The sequence below is a fragment of the Embiotoca jacksoni genome, unplaced genomic scaffold, assembly GCF_022577435.1.
Source record: "Embiotoca jacksoni isolate LCO1_2020_lvr unplaced genomic scaffold, fEmbJac1.0.p SCAF_4, whole genome shotgun sequence".
Lineage (NCBI taxonomy): Eukaryota > Metazoa > Chordata > Actinopteri > Embiotocidae > Embiotoca > Embiotoca jacksoni.
In genome coordinates, this window is record NW_027185392.1 from 5,076,348 (window position 1) to 5,095,961 (window position 19,614).

Here is a 19,614-nt window from a genome sequence, read left to right on the forward strand (position 1 = left end):
TGTGTGTGTGTGTGTGTGTGTGTGTGTGTGTGTGTGTGTGTGTGTGTGTGTGTGTGTGTGTGCATGTCTGTCCTGGGGCAGTGACCTTAATATGGAGCACAAGGGTGACACAGGCTTAGACCAGACGGGGACAGAAATGACCTCATGCATCAAAACATGTCCGCGTGCACACACGCACTCACACAGACATGTTCAGCCTGACTTACCTCCGGAGCAATGTAGTCTGGAGTGCCGCAGAAGGTTCGCGTGGTTACTCCTTCTGACATGTTTTCTTTACACATGCCAAAGTCAGCGATCTTAATGTGTCCCTCACAGTCCAGCATCACGTTGTCCAACTTCAGATCCCTGAGGAAGCCGAAGGACATCAAAGATGTAAGATGCTGACCTTTCTTTCAGGACTTCAAAGGCTGCCTCATCTGTGGAGGCTCTTATCTGCCTAATTTTAATACTATTTATTCCAAACAAACTCTGTGTTGCTGCTGAAAAATGTTGTCACACAAGAGCCAACAAAACACAAGGCTTTTGAAAAACTCATAACGGAAGTGCTTTCATGATAGCATCACTCACTGCGGCTTGGTATCGCCAACTAAACATGTATTATATAATAGTTTTTGAGTATGATTTTAAAAGCAGCCGCTGAATTCAATATGTCTATTGAGTACCCAGTTTGTTTTTGCTGTGTAAACTTGTCAATACTTGCCTGTAAATGACTCCTTTACTGTGCAGGAAGAAGAGACCAACAGCGATCTCTGCTGCATAAAACCTGCAACAACACGCACACATTTACAGGTTTACAACACAAGAAAACTTCACCTTCACAGGCAGAATGTAAAAGAAAATAGTAACAGAGTAACAGAAAATAAAACACGTTCCATCACAGAAATGTAACTTGTTACCAAACAGACGTTTTACTGTCGTAGCTAGTGCTTCACTGTTAATAGACATCGTTTGCAAGCTGTAATCGTGCTGTAATAACTTAGCATGCATGAGACTGAGATCATACCAAGTGTGTAAATTGAATTAACATTAACATGCAATGTAATTTTGACTGTAAAAATAGATGTAATATACATCAGAATAATGCGAGCAGATAAACAGCTTTATCTTACACTGCCTGAGGTTCCTTGAACTTGCCCACTTGTTGGATATGGTACATGAGGTCTCCCCCTTTCACGTACTCCATGACAAAGTACAGACGGTCCTGTGGTCATACAGAAAGATGAAAAAAAAGAGAGTTCAGGGACAGGTGAGACGATACGAAAATGTTCTTTTTTTTGGGGGGGGGGGGGGGGGGGGGGGTTTGAACAAGGTTCAATAAAAACTGTGAAATTACACAACAGTTCTACATTTGCATTCACACACAAAGCTCTAAACAGAGAGACAGTTCTGTGTTAAAGCCTCTCCGAACCTTGCTGTCTAGTTGTTTCATCTTTTCTGCAACTTTTTCTTTAATGACAAGGTGACCTAAAAAGCCCACAACAAAGCGCTGCACGGAAAAAGAAAACACTCAAGGCAGACATCTGTCAAGGAATATTCTCTTTGTTTTACAGTGCTGGTCCATCACTGCCCATGACAAGTTTGGCTTGACCCCGGTCTGCATGTGTTTGACGTTCCCTTACTAACAAAACTAAAGGCAGCTACCCCACATAGCAACAGACTCACACCGTCAGCAAAGCACAACCTTCCGCCAGGTCTGACAAAGTGTCGCTGTCCACTGTGAAGCTGATTTCATTCTGGATTTATGTGACCTCTGACCCACAATGTAAAGTGCCTAAAGAAAAATGCACACTATATCTTCTCTGATATTACACTTCTCCTTGTCGGAGGGGTCGGAAAAAAACGGAGAATAATCTCTCAAACATCTTGAAAAACTGAGTCAGACTATCTATTTGACCTTCCCAAACTTCAGCGTTGGTGATGACTGACATTATTTGAAGAAAAACAGTTAAAACAGATAAAGCAATACGCACTTGTCTATGTGCCGAGCATTATTATGTATGATTTAAAAAGGCAATTATGAAACAGTAACTGCTCATTATACAGAAAGCAAATCAGAACTCTGTGACCTGAAAAACCACACTAATAACATTCTGACACGAAAAACAATATGCAAACATACACTCTTAGTTTAGGAGGGTTAATTGAAAAATTATATGAATGCTGACAACTAAGATTATTAGATTTGCTACCATCCACATAAACACAAAAATACCAGTGTACAGGTAAATCTGAGAAGGTTCATCACTCAGAAAAGCCTGCACATACAATGTGAAAATACTCGAGGTTAACTATGTTTTTTGTATTTGTTTTTGTATGTGGGAGAATAAATATGACTGTGTGTGTACTCATGAGTATGCTATGAGTGATGCCAAGCCGTGTCTCTTCCCGTTTTCTTTGCCTGCCTGCGCTCCGGCTCTAATCAGCTGCTCTAGCTTGGCTCGGCCTCTCCGAGATATATCTGACTGGTGGTAAACATTTGTTTACAATTCAGCTCTAACCACTGGCTGGGGAAATTTACCAAGAGATATTCTGATTAGGAAAACTACTGATTTCTTTTCCATTTACATGAAAATATAGTTGTGGAGTCCTGAAGATTCATGTAGTTGCCATTTTGTACATCCATGTTGGGTCTTGGCCTCTGTCAAAGTTTTTCAGTTGAATTACAAACCCTTACAAAACAACATTTTATTTCATCAGACCATGACATTTACTCGCTAAAAGTAACACATTTTTTGTTATGACATCATCATATTTTCCCGAAACATGCTGTTCATATCCTTTTGTCCCTTTATGTCCGTATTCAAACCCCTGAATGGTTGTTAACTTAAATTAATCATCCTATTAAATTATCCGAATTATCCTTCTTACATTTGTATCAAAGCCCCTAAAGGTTGTCACTGCTACCACTACTACAATTACCAGTATGACTACTGCTACAGTGAATCTATTACTACCAACACTGCTACTTCACCTTTTGTTAAAGGAGCACTTCATCATTTTTACACATGCTTCAGTTTAATTTATGAGTACCGAGGACTCAGCCTGTAAAAACACTTGCATGAGTTCTGCGACTCTGGAACTGCTTCAAAATTATTTAAACGTAGAATCCAAGGTTTTAGGAGCTTGAACAAATCTAAATAAGAATATCTCAGTGTTTAGTCATCCGATTTCTGAATAAACTGTTTCTCACAAGTCCCCCAAATTTATGTAAGTAAAATACTAAATCACCAGACCTACTGCCACTGAGCAAGGGTAAAAAGTAAAAGTAAAAAGTGTCTGTATGTCTCTTGTGTGGTCTGACTCACAACACGTACCCACACGCATGTACGGACACAAAGCTTTGTACATGCACACACAAACACACAATGCCTTTGTCTTTTTTGTTAACTGAACTTGTCATACATGCCCTCTACTGCCCTCTACAACACTTTATGACTAAGCTGTTTGGCTAAAAGTGCCTTCCAGAATTAATTTGACTTGACCTGACCTGGAGTGACTTGTCCCCATGTACGTCCAGAAGCATTTTACCTACCACAGTCTGGAAGCACGAGTGGAGATGTGTGAGGAAGGGCGGCTTGTCCTGCTGGGCCAGGACTCTCTTCTCCACCATGGTACATTCAACGTCATCATCCTGGATCACCACGTCCTTCTTCAGGATCTTAATTGCGTACAGCTCTTCAGTGGTCTTCATCTCCGCTAACATGACCTTCGGAGGTACAGAAAAGGACAGAAGAGTTGGAAAAGATAATTTCAATGTAAGATTTACTGTTTTTTGAAGTACCTTTAGAGATCGCCGTCTGTTACCAGAGACTCTAAGAGCTGTATCACCAGCGCCTCACCTTGCCGAAGCTGCCTTTTCCCAGCACAGCGAGGAAGGAGAAGTCGACCAGTTTGACCTGGTCCAGGCTGCAGGACGGCAGCTGGTCGGACTGGCTGTCGTCCGTCTCAGTGATCACCTTCTTCCCTGGGCCTAGCTTGGCTTTCTGCACTCAGGGTACAAAAGAGGAAGTGTCTAAGAGAACAACATCTAAAAACACAAACACGTAACATAACGCTGCAGTGTGCAGACCAGACAAGGTACCTAGTTAGTTCTTGAATTCCTAAAATGTGTTTTAATTTATAAGACCAACGCCCGACTTTGAAGAACTTCTTCATGGTGAATTCCTTCCTCTTGTAGAGATGACAAAACATCCACACATCCAATTCTTCAGTTCACTTTTTTAGATTTCTATTTTTAATTGATAAAATGACATGACATCTTTCAGTGACTTTCTCGTGCATGTGCTCACTTACTCACAGCCACAATACACTGACTGATAACCATTGTTTGATACCATATTAACAATGGGGTGAAATGAGACTGCGGGACCATTGTGAGGCTGATGTAACACAAAAATGGCTCCATACAGATACAGTTCAATTAAGTGCACTGCGCTGTGATACACTGATGTGTCTTTGCAGTTGTTTTCTTATTACATTAATGTCTAGCAAATAGCTGAGGTTATTCAGCTGAAGCTAAATTAAATAACATATTAATTCTGAACCAAATAAATTAAAATGTCACGACTCTGTTCTTGTTGGCTTAAAACAGGAAAGCTGAGAATGCAGCAACAAAATCTTTTTTGCTTTTCATGCTAAAGATTTAGGTCAAACCAAAAAATAGACACATCGGCTACTTAAACATCTGCCAATAAAAACACTTAGAGAAAATGGTTGCATTGCATGTTACATGACTATTCATATTTCATGTTACATGTTGATAGATTTATAAACATCATAATTCCTTGAGGACATTTTAAAAAACAAATATACATAAATTACTTATGTATGTTTGCTGGACACTTTTATCTGTGTCCACCAAAATATGTTAAGTCTTGTAAAAGATCTAACATATTTAGATGCACCTGCAGGCCAGGTGCTACATTAGTTTTAAGTATTACATAACTGTAATCCCTTCTTACACCCTACTAGGTTGAGTCTAAAAGTTCTTATTCACACCAGACCTTCCAACTGCATTGATCATTTTTCACTCGGAGAGACCTACATGGCTGTTGGAGTAACAAAAGGAAAGGATGCCACACTGGGGCTTCACCATGTGCATGCATGTCTACTGAAGACAAGTGTTTCTATTGTCAACCTGTAACAATACATTTACATTCTCTTCTGTGCATCTCCTTCATGCCATGACATGCTCAATCTCCCGGCAGGACAAAATGCTTCAAGAAGCTTACAAGAAAACGACAGTGCACTACGCTGAAAATCACACACTTGTTCGGCAGTATGAAGGTTGAACAACGATCCAATACAGCATAACGTTCCACACCTTCTGTCTCTGCACAAAAACACACCCCACACTTCCATATCCAGGTTTCACTCTCAGCCAAGGCAATACAACCATGCTCTGCCCTGACATCACAGGTAGAATCTACATCTATATGCTACACAAAGAAGGTTGTTTGGCTTCTCTGGGCTCACCGCTCCTTCACCAGAAGTTACGGTAAGCATTCAGTTAAGTGGCTTTTATCCAACATGTTCTATGAGTAAAATCTGTGAATAGGAAGAGGGATTTCAGACCCTTTCGATATCAAAATAAAAATAAATTTCTCAGGAAAGAAGAAAACAAGAAAAACTGGAGTTATCCAACACCAAACTAATATGATAAAATCCCTGCATGTTTCACCCTCAAGAATCACTTTAACATTAATTTTACATTCAATCCGGATTATTAAAATTAAGACATTTAATTTGTGATGAACAACACCGAGCAGCTTTAGTTTTGTTAATGGCAACTTCCATAGTCTCCTCTTAAACTGGGAGAGCAGCAGAGAAACACAAAGCAGAGCAGACCGCACCAGATCACAGCACACCTGTAAGCTTTAGCCAAAGAAACGAGGCTGGCCAGGCCAAGCGAGTAGCAGCCTTACTTCCTTCCTCTCAGACGCACCTGATCAGAGTCTTCCACAACTGCTTGGTCCTGAAACCACAGGGAGAAGGGAGCCAAAAGGGCTGACTCACTTAGTACACTTGTGTGGAAGTGTAAGCCACAACAGCTAGTTGATAGTTGAGGGGCAATGAAAGTGCAGCTCACACACACAGACAAACATAAATAATATGAATAAAGATGCAGTAAGCTTATTGTAACACTAAATATCGTGAGCCTCAGCCTTTGGACCAGTGCACTCAAAAAAGAAAAAAATAGATTTTAGTCTGCAAGTATGAATAGTTTACGTTTACAGTGGTGAAATCACAATGATTTATTCTTTTGTCCAACATCAGTATGACAAAAACATAACAAGAAAACACACATAAAGATAACACAACTAACTGATGTCTATTGCTTTCCTGATCAGGCAAAAACCCCAAATGGGATTTCATGAATCATGTATAAAAAAAACAATAAGTTGGATTTCACCTTAAAAATAAAAATACGTGAAGTAAAAAGATATTCTGCAAATGCCACTGAGTCATTAACGTTAAATTATGGTATAGAAACGAGCGTTTCAAGTATGAAGAAGAAGCACACGGACACACAGCAGGAACATTGCTCATAATTCTGACAAAGTATTTCAGTTCAATGCTGACATCCAGTGGTCACAATTGGTTTTGCTTCTCTATGTAACACTTCTATAAGTTGCAATGGTATGGTTACAGGTAGAAGAAGTACAAACTGACATATATCTTCAGCAACTTCTGAGATGAGAGACATAAATATAGCCACAAACCTCCACGTTACACCTGTATTGGCAATGATGTAAGCAAACAACATGAAGACAGGCAGCGTCATCCACAAAGACAGATACAGAAGACAGAGACTCACATGCAGACAAATGTACAGCTATGAACTGTAAGCGGTACAGTGTCAGGATTTACTAACAATCCTCTGACCAACTCGGAGGAACTGGAAGCCAGGGGAAAACACAAGAGGACCAGCAACTAAGTATCCATTCGGCTTCTCTTTTTTTTTTTTTTTTAATTTCATTTAAGATCATATATAAATTGTTAGTAAACTGGATCAATTTGTAGTAGTTTGAAACCACATACAAATGATCAGACATGATGAGGAGTGAAGGAAGATCTCACCACAACAAAACAAGAGGAGAGGAGAGGAGAGGAGAGGAGAGGAGAGGAGAGGAGAGGAGAGGAGAGGAGAGGAGAGGAGAGGAGAGGAGAGGAGAGGAGAGGAGAGGATGGCTACCTTTAGATTACAGTTAATTTGGCAGTCCTGAGAGCAGGGGCAAGACGTGGAGAAAGGAAAGAGAGAAACTCTTGCATTAAATATGACCATGTGACACAGGATGAAGATGCATTTTTACAGTATTAGTCTCACCAAGCACACAGGAGGGAGCAGGAAGCTAAGGGGGGAAAAGGGAGAGAACCACAGAGGGGTTGATGAGGAGGAAAAAGAAGAACACAGAGAGAAAAGTTCTCCTTAGTCCAAAGACACAGATACAGTCAAGTAGACAATACAAGAGTCCTGGAGAAGCGAAAATGAAGACGCTGCCTTTGTTTAAGGTACATCAAACAGTATCGGCATGGTTGTTACCGAGTAACCGATTCGTCAGTCCGCTGACGTTGCTGCTGAGACACTTAAAGAACAAACTTGAAAACTTTTCATAATAACCTATGTTTTGCAGTGTGCATTTTCAGAGTTAGTACAAGCTTGTGTGTGAAGTCAGGACAAAGTACCAGTTTTTGAACCACAACAAACACAAGATTTTTTTACCACAATACATCATGTATCCCATTTTCCATATGCGCTTTCAGTGTTCACATGGACCTGATGACAGGAGATTGGACTACTTGAAGCCTTTTCTGACCTCCTAAAATTACTTTGTGTACTTTCATTGCTGAAAAAAAACTGTTCTAAAATTACCAAACGAACTGCTACCCTGACAGGTACTACCTCTTCAACAGGAAGACAAATGGCATTTCTTTAAGGATATACCAGAAACAATGTAAACCTTCTGCATTCCATTCATACTTTTAATAAAGCCTCTGTGAGTGGTGCCAGATTTTGAAGGATCCAGACAAAGGCGAGACACCGCAGGCAAAAGTACAGTTTTTTTCAAGCACCAGTCAATTTGGAGATTTCGAGCTTTTATTCATAACAGGTCTTCTTTCAAACCAGTGTAATAAAAACACATGTTTAGATGTATATTTTATTACATTTTGTGCATTTGTGTCAGGAGTTTTCTCTTAAAACATACATAAAATGTTAAATAAATTAGGCTATGGGTGATATGTTAACATACAGCTGGATGGTATTTTAACTGTTTTTATCACAACACTTTCTATCATTATATACATTTTATATATTTGTTTCAGTCTCTTTCTAACAGCCTTCCTATCCATTCTCCCTGCTTCATTATTATTCACACCTCTCCTCGATGTGTAGCAAATATGTCACAGAAAATAACTTTAAAAACTCTTCTTGATAGACCTGTGCTTCCACTGAGGCTGAACAATATGACGAAAACAGGAGTTCCACAAGGGTCCGTTCTTGGTCCACTTCTCTTTAGTTTGTATATAAATGACTTACCACAGTCATGTCTTGGAGCAGGTTTTCAGATGTATGCTGATGACACAGTTATATACTGTATGTATCTGGTAGAACTCCTCTGTCAGTTTTCACATAGCTGTCATGTCATTTACAGTCCATAGCAGCATGGTTTGAAAACTCATGTCTCACACTGAATATTAAGAAAACTGTGTCAGTGTGCTTTTCTTCCAAAGCTCGGTCCTCAAGATAAGCTAATGACTTGAATTTAGAAATTAATGGACACTGCATTGAACAGGTCTCTGAGGTCAAATATCTCGGCCTCATATTAGATTCCAACTTAAAGTTTGTGAATCACATTAAAATGGTAAGCAAGATTGCAAAAGCAAACTTATACATTTAGACTGTCTACCATGTCACGCTGAAAATTGTTTCATGCACTCTATGATTTTTCACATTTAAGTTACTGTGTAACCTCTTGGTCACAAGCAACATCTACAGTAACCAAACCTCTTAAGATGATATACAATCGAGCTATCGAAATCTTGGACAGGAAACCGATAAGATTACAGCATTGCCATATTCTTAAGAAATTAAATTAGTTAAATTTTGATAATTTTATCCAATTTTCTAACCTTAAACTCATCTATAAATATATAAATAATCAGGCTCCCCAGGTTGTCAGTGACCTTGTGGCTCCACTCAGAGCTTCAAGGTCTGTAATGCGTGGAGCATCCAGAGGGAATTGCAAGGGCCCTTTACATAAATCTTCGTTTGGACAAACATTTTTCTCCTTCCGGGGGATTAGCATGTGGAATTCTCTGCCAACTGAACTCAAACCGGATCCTGATTCAGGCCATTTTAAACTCAAACTGAAACAGTTTTTTTTTAAGAGGGAGCAGTAATGTAATCATGAATGATCTGGTGCTCCTTTTATGGTGCGTTTTCATTTAAATTTTCCATATAATGTGTTTTGATTGTATATACCTATTGTTGAGTGTATGATTTGGATTGTCTCCTGTGAATGTGTTTAAAGTTGTTCATTTTCTGTATTTTAAAGTCTAGGGACGGGCATTGCAAATTAGCCTGGGCTATAAATGCTGTGGTGTGTCGCATTGTTTATGCAACATACTTGTCCCTACACAAATAAACATTAAATAAATAAAATGACAATCAGAGGACCACAGGGAGAGCTGCTTCACTCTGAGCAGGCCCGACACACTGAGGCAGCAAACTGGATGAAGGAAAAACAAGCATGCAATTGTGTCTCATCAGTTACCACCATTGAAAATAGTTTTGTACAAAGTCTCGTATGAACATGTGTAATGATGATCATCATTAAACTTAATTTCCATTTGAATGTAAAAATTTCGAAATATTGTTTTAGGAGGAAATGTCACATTAATGGGATGAGAAGAGCTGATCAAGTCATTATTAAAAAAATAATTAATTTGTACCTTTTACAAAGGCAAAAAGTATCATATTGGTGTGGTTAAAATGTCACAAATTAGCTAACTAAATTTCAATATTTACTGTGAAAGCTTGGCCTATAATAAACTGACAGAGTGCTTCTAAGATACAGTTTATTACAACGACATTTCACAACAAGAAGTGGCCTTATGGAAAAAATGAAATGTTCCAGGCAGTAAATTCTTATCTAAGTTAATGCTACATCAGGCCTTTGATATAATAGCCAAGTCTTTGTCAAAAGAAAAGGTCTTTGTAGCTTAAAAAAAACAGCTGCTGGTGCTGGAAGTGTGTATCAAAAGTGTGTTGAGGAAGGGCTGCTCAACTCCAGGCAGGAATTTCTGACCCAAAATGGTCAACAAACACAACAAACAGCTTCTCTGTAGAAGTGAATGCTCGGAGTGAAAAGATATGACAAGCAGGGTAAGTGTTTGAAAGCTGCAGCTGTCACATAGTTGTCTTTAATTTAACAGCTCTGCAGTTCAAGAGATCATGTGACAATTCGATAATTCTGCTGGACACACATGTTTTAATGCTCAGGGTTGCTGGATCAGCCAAGTAAGTGCTCATACACACCTATTAATAGTAGACAGCGTGGAAAGTTGTCTGGATTTATTTTAAATGAGATAAATAAGGGTGGACTAACTTTGGTGAGTTACTATTTACATGTTCCCGAACAGAAAAGACACAGAGAACCATTTGTAGACCAAAAAAACCAAACATTTACAGTTAGGTATAAGAAAAGTATCAAAGCCAATAAACTGTAGACATCCAGACATATCATTTATATATCAACACAGACTAAAGACAAGTCATTAAGTAAAATATTCAGACAGACAAAATGACCAGACTGCACAGTGGTGATTATTTTAGTGCAATCCTTACCTCAAATTTCTGCCTGAGCTCCTCATTACCATCATCCTCTTCTGAGATGGGAACACTGTAGTACTCGCCCTCTTCCTGGCACAATAACTTATACCTGAGGGAGGGAGAAAAAGGATAGTCACGTAAAAAAAAAAGAAGCTACCTTTGTGTTTACCTTCCCTACTTCTATGCTACTACTTGACCTACTTGGCCTGGATATAGCTGATGATAAAGCAACGGTCTCTCTGCCTCCGGTGCACTTGGCAGCACCCTGACTGTTGGCACATTTCATGCCACACATGTCAAAGCAGACAAACAAGTCTGTCAGTTTAATACATGAAAAATTCTGGGACGACCCTACAGTAAAGTCCCCAAACATAGCGCTGTGTTTACTACAGAGGGAGCAGTGTTTGTTAGAAGCTGCGGTGTAAACTGTGATGTGAAGTGTACACTTGATACAAAGACGCAACAGGAGACAGCTTTATAAACTGTAGATCCTGAGCTGGTGACATTTTTGCGTCAACTGCTTTCTGTTGGCGCCTCAGCTGCAAGTATTTATGACAGCAATTTACACACAGTGGCAATGAGTAATATCTTAGTACTTGAAATTCAGGTCTCACTGTGGTGACTCTAAGCTATTATTTCAGCTATTAAAACATCTGTTATTATCAAACAATTATTCAAAATGATGCAAATGCCAGCAGCAAAGAAATATGTTTTGTGTGGGATAAAAAGGTACATGTGTTTTATTTACTGAGCTCCTGAGCTTCAAACTGAAAAACTCCCTCTGTTGACACCCCAGTTTGTTCACATAAAAGTTAACAACAATGATTGACTCTTAAGGAGGTCAGCATTACCAGCCACAGGCGGGAGACTTTATGAGCTCTGACACGCCGAAGGAAAGGGCTCCCATGAAGTCATTCCTGGTGGTCCGATCCCAGTCCCACACTTCTATCGACAGCCTGCGGTCTTTATCCGTCTGTCTCAGCTTGCTGCACAGACAAAAATCATCTGCATTAGCTCATTAGTTCACAGTGTAGTTTTTAATACGGGTACTTCTGACATTGAAATTATATTTCATTATATTCCTCTTGCCATGGTATAGTACTCACAAATTAAACGTCTCGTTCCACCTGGGGTTGAGGTTGGCGCGGACGGTTTTGGTCTTCTGCTTGGTCTCATTTTTGGGGTCTGGTATGAGCTTGAGCTTGACATAAGGATCAGACAGGCCATTGGGATCCATGGGGATGAGGTTTTTCCCTTCAATCACTGAAAAAGATGAATGTGTTTATAGAGACTAAAGTTTTTACATTTACAAACACAATGTTTACAAGGATTCTGGAAAAGAAATGCTGTAATTTTCACAACCGAGTGTCCTTCTATCTACAGAGAGATATTATTTCACATTCAGCTGGGTTTCAGCATTATGATATGCTTTGGGAAGGAAAAAAAACACACGCTTTCCTTCAATCGACAGGTGAACATCAAGAGAATACAGTGTTGGTGTTCAGGATCAGAAACAGTCTATGGAATATTTATCATTCTGAGCCATAAAGAGAGCAAATGCTAAAAGTGTTACGAGAACAGTGATTCAAAATTGCCAACTATGTCATGCTTAAGTAGGCGCACGCTCTCATCTTGCCCTCCTGAATTTAGCTATTCAGTAAACAAGGACACACAAGGGACATTAGCATACCATTAGCCCTGAGCATTGGAGCAGTGCCAGACCTGAGCAACGGCACAGCACACACACACACACATACATACACCCTTCCCTGCACACAGTCAGATGCACACACGGATACACAGTATGCTTATCGACACACAATGCACCCAGCCTCCCCGCAGGGACGGGGAGAATGCCTGCTTGCTTGGTTAAACCTCGAACCCTGGGAGCTGCAGAAGCCTCTCCATGTGACTCCGTCAGTCAGACCACAACAGAGGCCTGAGTGGTGACGACTCCAGCTGACCTTTAACCGGGAGATGAAGGTACTAAGCCGGTATGCACAATGCAAGACATAGCTACTAAACCTCAAGTCTTAACTGTGGATGTGATACAGTAACGAGCGGATTAAGAGGAATAAATGGACAAAATCAATGAGGGATTGTCACTGCAGTTGAGTTAATAAAGCAAAGTTTGATGCTAGAGGCAGATTGAATATATACTGGGACACTCCTAATGACAAGAGGCAAAAAATACTGTATGATTGGGATGACACAAGAGAAGGGAACTTTTTAAAAAGCAATTCATGAGTTTTTTTAAAAATTTTTATCATTACTTGAACTACTGGTAAAAACTTCCGTGTCAAAGTAGCTTTATTTTATTGTCTACATGCGGTTGCACCAATAGGATGGCATGGCTATTTGATAAACCCAGAGCAAATAGCTCCTCATTGTTTGCTTTTATTCTCAGCACCTGTGGTGGAGGATTTGGGTGTTGAGCGATGACAGCGAGGTGTGAAGTCAGATGAGTGATGGAGTGAGCTGCTGTTGAGGACAAGCACACACATACAGTATATATTTATATGGAGAGAGAAGGGGAGAGACATACAGGCAGCACACGTGGTAAGACAGTCAGACGATTACAGAAGCAACTCGAGGTGTGGGAAGATATCGAGCGATCTTGTACTGGCAGCCCTGCGCTTTCTCAGAAGTCCAGTGGAAATGTGTTGAGCCAGTCTCTTCAAATAACTACTGTTCACTGTATTTGCACTTGAGTGCACTTGTGTGCATTCTAATATGGATGCAGAAAAATAGACTTTTTTTTGCTGATTTCTCAGAAAGAGATACATATTTTACCTTGCTTTCCTGCGCTTCATTCCCATGTCTTTTAATTTCATCAAATTAGGTGAGATGGAATAGAAATGAATACATGTGAATTCAATAGAGACTCTGTTTCCCCTTCTTGATGAAATAGCAGATGCTTGTGTGGTGTAGCTGAGTCTTCATATAATCCATTGTATAACAGAAGAAATATTTTTAGAGTCATCTCTGAATGGACTTTGGAATTTACAGTCAGAAGATGCCTATAGAAGAGAAGGAAGAAAGTGGTATCATACCACCACATGCTGGATTTCTGTTTAATAATTCAATTACGTTTTTAAGTCTTGCAGGAATCTACCTGTTATATACAGTATATTACAGTATATTTTATGCTGTAAAGGTCATACTTTGAATATTTCAAATGCTGGCCGGGTGTATGCAAAGTCCCTGCACCCAAATGACATTTATAAAGCATATGAAACAGACATTGTTCTGTGGCTGTTGAATACATGTCAATGTTAATATGGTTTGGATAATATTATTTCAATAATATAATTTTAGTTGTCCAGTAATAATGACTACTTGTTTGTCAAAAGAAGACAAACTAATTATATTTATACAGTTTATGGGCAGAGATCAAACTGCACAAAAATCCAGTGCTGAGAGGATTTTAGTAAAAGATAATGAGAAGTTAAAATCCTGAAATTAACCATGCAGGCGATGTGCAGGTGTGTGAGTGACTTTCAAGTTTGCTCTGACCATCACATCATGGGTTTACTGACTACAGACCATTGATTGAATTATTGCCTATAAACAAAGTAAGCTGCTCTTCCAGTCATGGCCAGTAGGGGGTATTCTAGACTGTATAATTCAGCTGGGCTGGCACAGAGCTTTCCCTTCCAAATAACTTTAGGGCATAAATGAAAACGTGTGTCTGTGTGTTCATGTATTCCTAACTTCTTACTGCTGTAATGCAGAGAGTAAATCTGACAGTCAAAGTTATCTGTGCTGCTAAAAAAACTCGATTAAAGGTTTATTGAAATAATCAATAAAATAATATATTTGAATATGTTTGAGCACAGTTCTGAACATACATCTGTAAATTACCTTTACTGACCTTTTTGAACTTATTATTGCTAATCACCATACACAAGTTAGTCTGCTGACTGCATCTTACATTTAAATCTGCTCTCAGTGACATTTGTGCATCACTGAATTTCAGTTCTACTCCTCGTCTGAGTCACGTGTTTCTTGCTCAGATACATATCTGGCTTTCATGTTGATTTCCTTGGCAATACTGCTGCAAAAGCTGAACTGCTGCACACCATTTAGCATTTAGAAAGCTTGTTATGATGCAAACTGATACTAGACCAGGAAGCTGCAGCAGCGAAGTGTTCCTCTGGCACAATAAGCCTCTCTGGTCTAGATTGTGTCTTTTGCAGGATGTAGCACAGATTATAAACTCACAAAATGAAACAAAAACAAAACTAAAAAAGGAGAAACAAAACAGAAGACGAAAGAAACAAATAAGCGGATGCATATGTTAAAATGGTGAGGAGAGGGTGGATGCAGGACAGTGACAACACACTGGGAATACCAATGACATGACTTCTGGGAGTTTGGTAGCAGAAAGCCTGAAACAACAAAGTTCAGCTGTTCTCTGAGATCCACTGAGACAGTGAAGGAAAGGAGTGTGAAGCCTTTATGTGTTCATATGATATAAACAAGCTGAAAAAGATGGCTCTGAGATACACAGCTTTCAGTGAAATACGGTTTTAATTACTCGTATGTCTCCCTACAGTGTAATTTATCCACAACTTTAATTAAATCTGTTCATGATTGCAACATGTGTAACAGAAACATGAATTTCCAAAGCCTTAAGTCGATTTGCGGTAATGACTAAATATCCAAATATGTAAGTAGAATGCAAACAGAGATAAAACGGTATCAGAAATCCATTTTCAGGTATTTACTTTCATCTTTAGGATGTGTGTCGCTGCACAAGATCATTTACAGGTGAGTCCATGTGTGTGTGGATATGTCAACATCCTTTATGTTATGCTGTGCGGTGCCATTCTTTCAAGTCTTTATCTAGCATGTGAAAACATGTACACAGACTCCACAAAGCTGACACCAGATGACCCGACTCAAGAATGACACCAGCCATGTTTGCTCTTCACCTCCCTGCGTAAACACAGCCTGCACACGTCAAGCTCAGGAGTGTCTCTATCTACACTCTGTGCTCCTTTCACAGCCCACTATTTATGAAGTGCTCTGTAAAACGTTATGTTGACCAGCAGCACTATTTCCTTTATGATGTAATATGACATTACATGACCAGCCTACAGTATCTTCAGTATTTCCCATGTAGGCTACACGTATTTTGATTTCTATGTGCTAGCTGATCACTAGCTGACCAAGGACAGCATATCAGCTAATTGAATCTATTTCTCAAAAAACGGAAGCATAATAAGCGCTGAAAGAACAGCGGGATGATTAACGTCACATGTATCATGTCGTTTTAAACGATAGTATACCTCTCATACTATTCAGATGGCGTATATCAATAGTACAAGCACACTTTCAAAGAGCTCACCACAGAACCTTCAGACAGGAGACACTGCTGTCCCAGTGGCCACCTCCCTGCAGTGGAAATATTCTGGCACCAGTTACACAACAAGTGCTTTCAGCTGCTCCAATTTAATTCTGATTCATGGGGAAAATGTAATAGCAGGATTTTTAAGTAAAGTTTCCCCTGGCAAAAGAAAACAGTTGGCTTCGCTGCAAAATGACACAGACACTACAAAGACATGGAAATCACAGGAAGAAAAGGCTGCAGAATGGAAGTCTTCAGATAATTGGGCACGGATCATCATTTGGCAACCCACAGGCTGCATCCAAACCCTAGACGGAGCATTGAGCCAACCCCACCTCTGCCTCCCAGTGAGTCTTCCTTGGATTCAGAGAGTAACAGTAGGCAGGATACAGTTTTTGTTTTTCAAACAGGCCATAGACAAGCTTCTATATGAAAGTTTTGAATATAGTGTTTTGTACAAGATTGAGGCGATAAAGGGAGAGGCAAGATGACTTAGTGAAAACAACTGAAGATATATTTTGCATGCGACCTATGACCTTTTTCACAAAGATGGAAGCAGTGGTTGAAGAACACTCTGCTACCGTATCCTCTCCTTCACAGCACCCAAATTAACCATGAATGTTTCAGGGTTTTTTGCCAGTGTAGCGGTGCTGCTTATACCTCTTTCTGACCTCTGTCTACATTTGGCCAGTAACTTCAGTAATAAGAAAGGTACAAAAGCAGCATTAAAATAGAGAAAACAGAAGGCGAGGCATCTGCAGCTCCATCAGCTAGAAGATGTTAACAGTGTTTAGGGTGAATTTTGCCTTTTACTGTAAAGTGTCACTACACCTACGTAAGGTTCAAAAGTAAATTCTTGCTTCCCTGATCCACCCACATCTACATCCACTCTGAGCACCAATCTGACCTATACACACCTACAATGTACCTACATTTAAAACGCTTCGACTCCCACAGCAGCATCAGTGCAACAAATAGAGGAACATTTGGACATTGAGGGAAAAGGACGAATCTAATGAACAGGTTAAAGCAAAGAGAACTTGAAATTATGCTTTTTTGCAGAACTGGGTGAGGGAACGAGGAAACAAGACGGAAATGTAATTATTACCACTGTCTTTCCCAAACTCCCAAAGGAGCTGCCGGCAGCGAGGGATACGTGCACATATCCTAATCTACTCACACACAGTTACGAGAATAAGCAAAAATGAGAAACTATTGGGATATTTGCACAGAATCAATGAACAATAGCGCTGCTGAAACAAACAGGAGGCTGGCTTCCTTAGCACCAACACACAGAGGAGAGCTGTGTGCAGAAATAAGAGGCAGAGAAAAAGGTTAGCGTCTGTCCTCCACCACAGAAACAGACTCGTTTTGTCTTCCTCAGCTCCTCCCCGTTTCCAATTCACTTTCAAATGACAAAACACACATTCTCACAACTCATGTTGTGCACAACTGCACAAATATCTCTCGCTGTTTTGGAGTGACTCATTATTTAATTTGTCTATTTCAGTGTGAATTACCCAAAATTCTGTGTGTCTGTCTATGTTGGTTTGGTTGTTGTGGAGAGTTAATGTGTGGGTTCATGTCATGGGTTTAAAGAACAGCTGCTTCCCATGGCATCCATGTGACTTCCTGTTAAACATTTTGGCTCCGGCCAGTTGTTGAATTGCAAAAGAAACTGCAGCCGCTCTCCACTCAAAGCTGAGTGTATGAGAACTGTGGGTTTGGTTGAGTGACTCTCATCATTTTGCTCTCACTTACGAAATCAAGCTTCTTCCTCTGAAGCCTCCTGGCCACATGTTACATTACTTATTTCACACGTTCCAAGCCTATCATCATATACGATATGCGAGAGAATTTTTAGCTGAGCTGCTGATTTTGAGGGCAAATGTTTATGAAAATGTGACACATATTTTGTGCTCATGACACATGAAAAAAAGTACATTTTGTTACCAGTAAAGCAGGCAGAGCTTTTTTTTTTTTTCTTTTTAAACCTCCTGTTGTCCTTGGGTCAAAATGACCTGCAGCTGTGTTCAACCAAGTTCTATTTTATTTTCCTATTTTTTGGGATCATTGGTGACAAGGAGGCTGTGAGGGTTTCTTTAAAGAATGATGACCAATGATCCCAAAAAATATAAAAATATAGAAATAAAATAGAACTTGGTTGAACACAGCTGCGGGTCATTTTGACCCGAGGACAACAGGAGGGTTAACATTTGCTTGTGGGATGGTCTACGCCTTGAACCCTATCTTTCATACTGATAAAAGGGAGAGGTCCAAATATAAGATAATAAGGCAGTTTATTTTTTTAAATATACAGATACAAAAAAACATCAGTCTGAACACAGAATGCAAGGAAACAGAAACACCAACCATGGAAAACTGAAGAAGGACGAAGACTTACTAAAGAACAGAAACAATGAGCTGACAAGAGAAGGGAACACAGGGACAAATTACAAGGGGAGAGGAGGACCATGGGGGACAAATGAAAGATGAACTAATCAGAGTGAAGTAATTCCTCACAAACGCAGAAAACACAACAGCGAGAAGTAAAGTAATGGATTCGAGAAGTGTAACTGAAACTTCCAGATTTCAAAAGGAAACACTTGGGGTAAAAGAAACTTGGGAAACACAAGAAGAAAGATATGGTTCAATAAACAGGGACCGTAATACTTGTGTTTTTGATCAAATGTGCTCTAATAAAACTCATTTGATTGAAGGAATTTGAGGAGAGACAGTGTGTACATAAAGAATCATCAGCCAATAACAACCCTGGGGAATACAAACACGCTGACCACTTTCCAGGGACCAGATCATGTCAGAATGGTATTTTCCTTTTTGAAACCTTATTTGAACCTTCTTCATTTGAATCGGGAAAAGAGAGAAAAATCTTCACTTGAAGCCAAATATAATCATGAGAATCATAACTGGACAAGTTATATGTAGATATACTCATTACTTGTTTCACATTGAAAATAAGTTTGGAGGTATTTATTGACCATCTGCAGCTACCTTAGCCTCGGTATGCTCTTTGTCAACACAGTAGATACGCAGTCAGTGCAAAAACATCCTCATAAAAATATCACGTGTTTGTTGAATGATACATCTGAAATTAAGTCAAGTTTACCCCCACCCCCCCAGCCTCCCAGCCATCCACAACACTTCTTCCTAAACACTTCCTTCTCCATGTGACACAATTCTGTTTGTCAGGCTGTCTCCAAGGCATCTCCATCAGCTAATGTAATCTGCCATGCAATCTGCCTTGAGTGGGCTGCAGGCTGGTGCAGCAGTTCTACACACCCACACACTCACACACATGCGCGTGATAGCACGCATGTGGAGTCTACATCAGGACTTGGCTACCACCAAGGCCCAAGAGTCTGCAGGCGATAATGGTGGTCTCACTTGCCTGATGTACACACATACA

General features: G+C 39.8%; 1 protein-coding gene across 7 annotated transcripts in view; it reads right to left on the reverse strand.

Moving 5' to 3' along the window:
- prkcaa (protein kinase C, alpha, a) overlaps window positions 1-19,614 on the reverse strand; it is a 138,955-nt gene that overhangs the window by 39,490 nt on the left and 79,851 nt on the right. For 2 of the 7 annotated variants that reach the window (XM_069168129.1, XM_069168127.1), the window contains exons 6-14: window positions 11,941-12,097; window positions 11,686-11,820; window positions 10,850-10,943; window positions 5,945-5,974; window positions 3,840-3,983; window positions 3,533-3,706; window positions 1,110-1,201; window positions 701-763; window positions 207-345 (exon numbers count right to left, since the gene is read on the reverse strand). In XM_069168129.1, the coding sequence (XP_069024230.1) occupies window positions 207-345; window positions 701-763; window positions 1,110-1,201; window positions 3,533-3,706; window positions 3,840-3,983; window positions 5,945-5,974; window positions 10,850-10,943; window positions 11,686-11,820; window positions 11,941-12,097 (1,028 nt within the window). Of the gene's footprint in view, window positions 1-206; window positions 346-700; window positions 764-1,109; window positions 1,202-3,532; window positions 3,707-3,839; window positions 3,984-5,944; window positions 5,975-7,195; window positions 7,223-10,849; window positions 10,944-11,685; window positions 11,821-11,940; window positions 12,098-19,614 lie in introns of all 7 variants that reach the window. The other 5 variants (XM_069168128.1, XM_069168130.1, XM_069168131.1 and 2 more) reach the window with 3 other exon arrangements.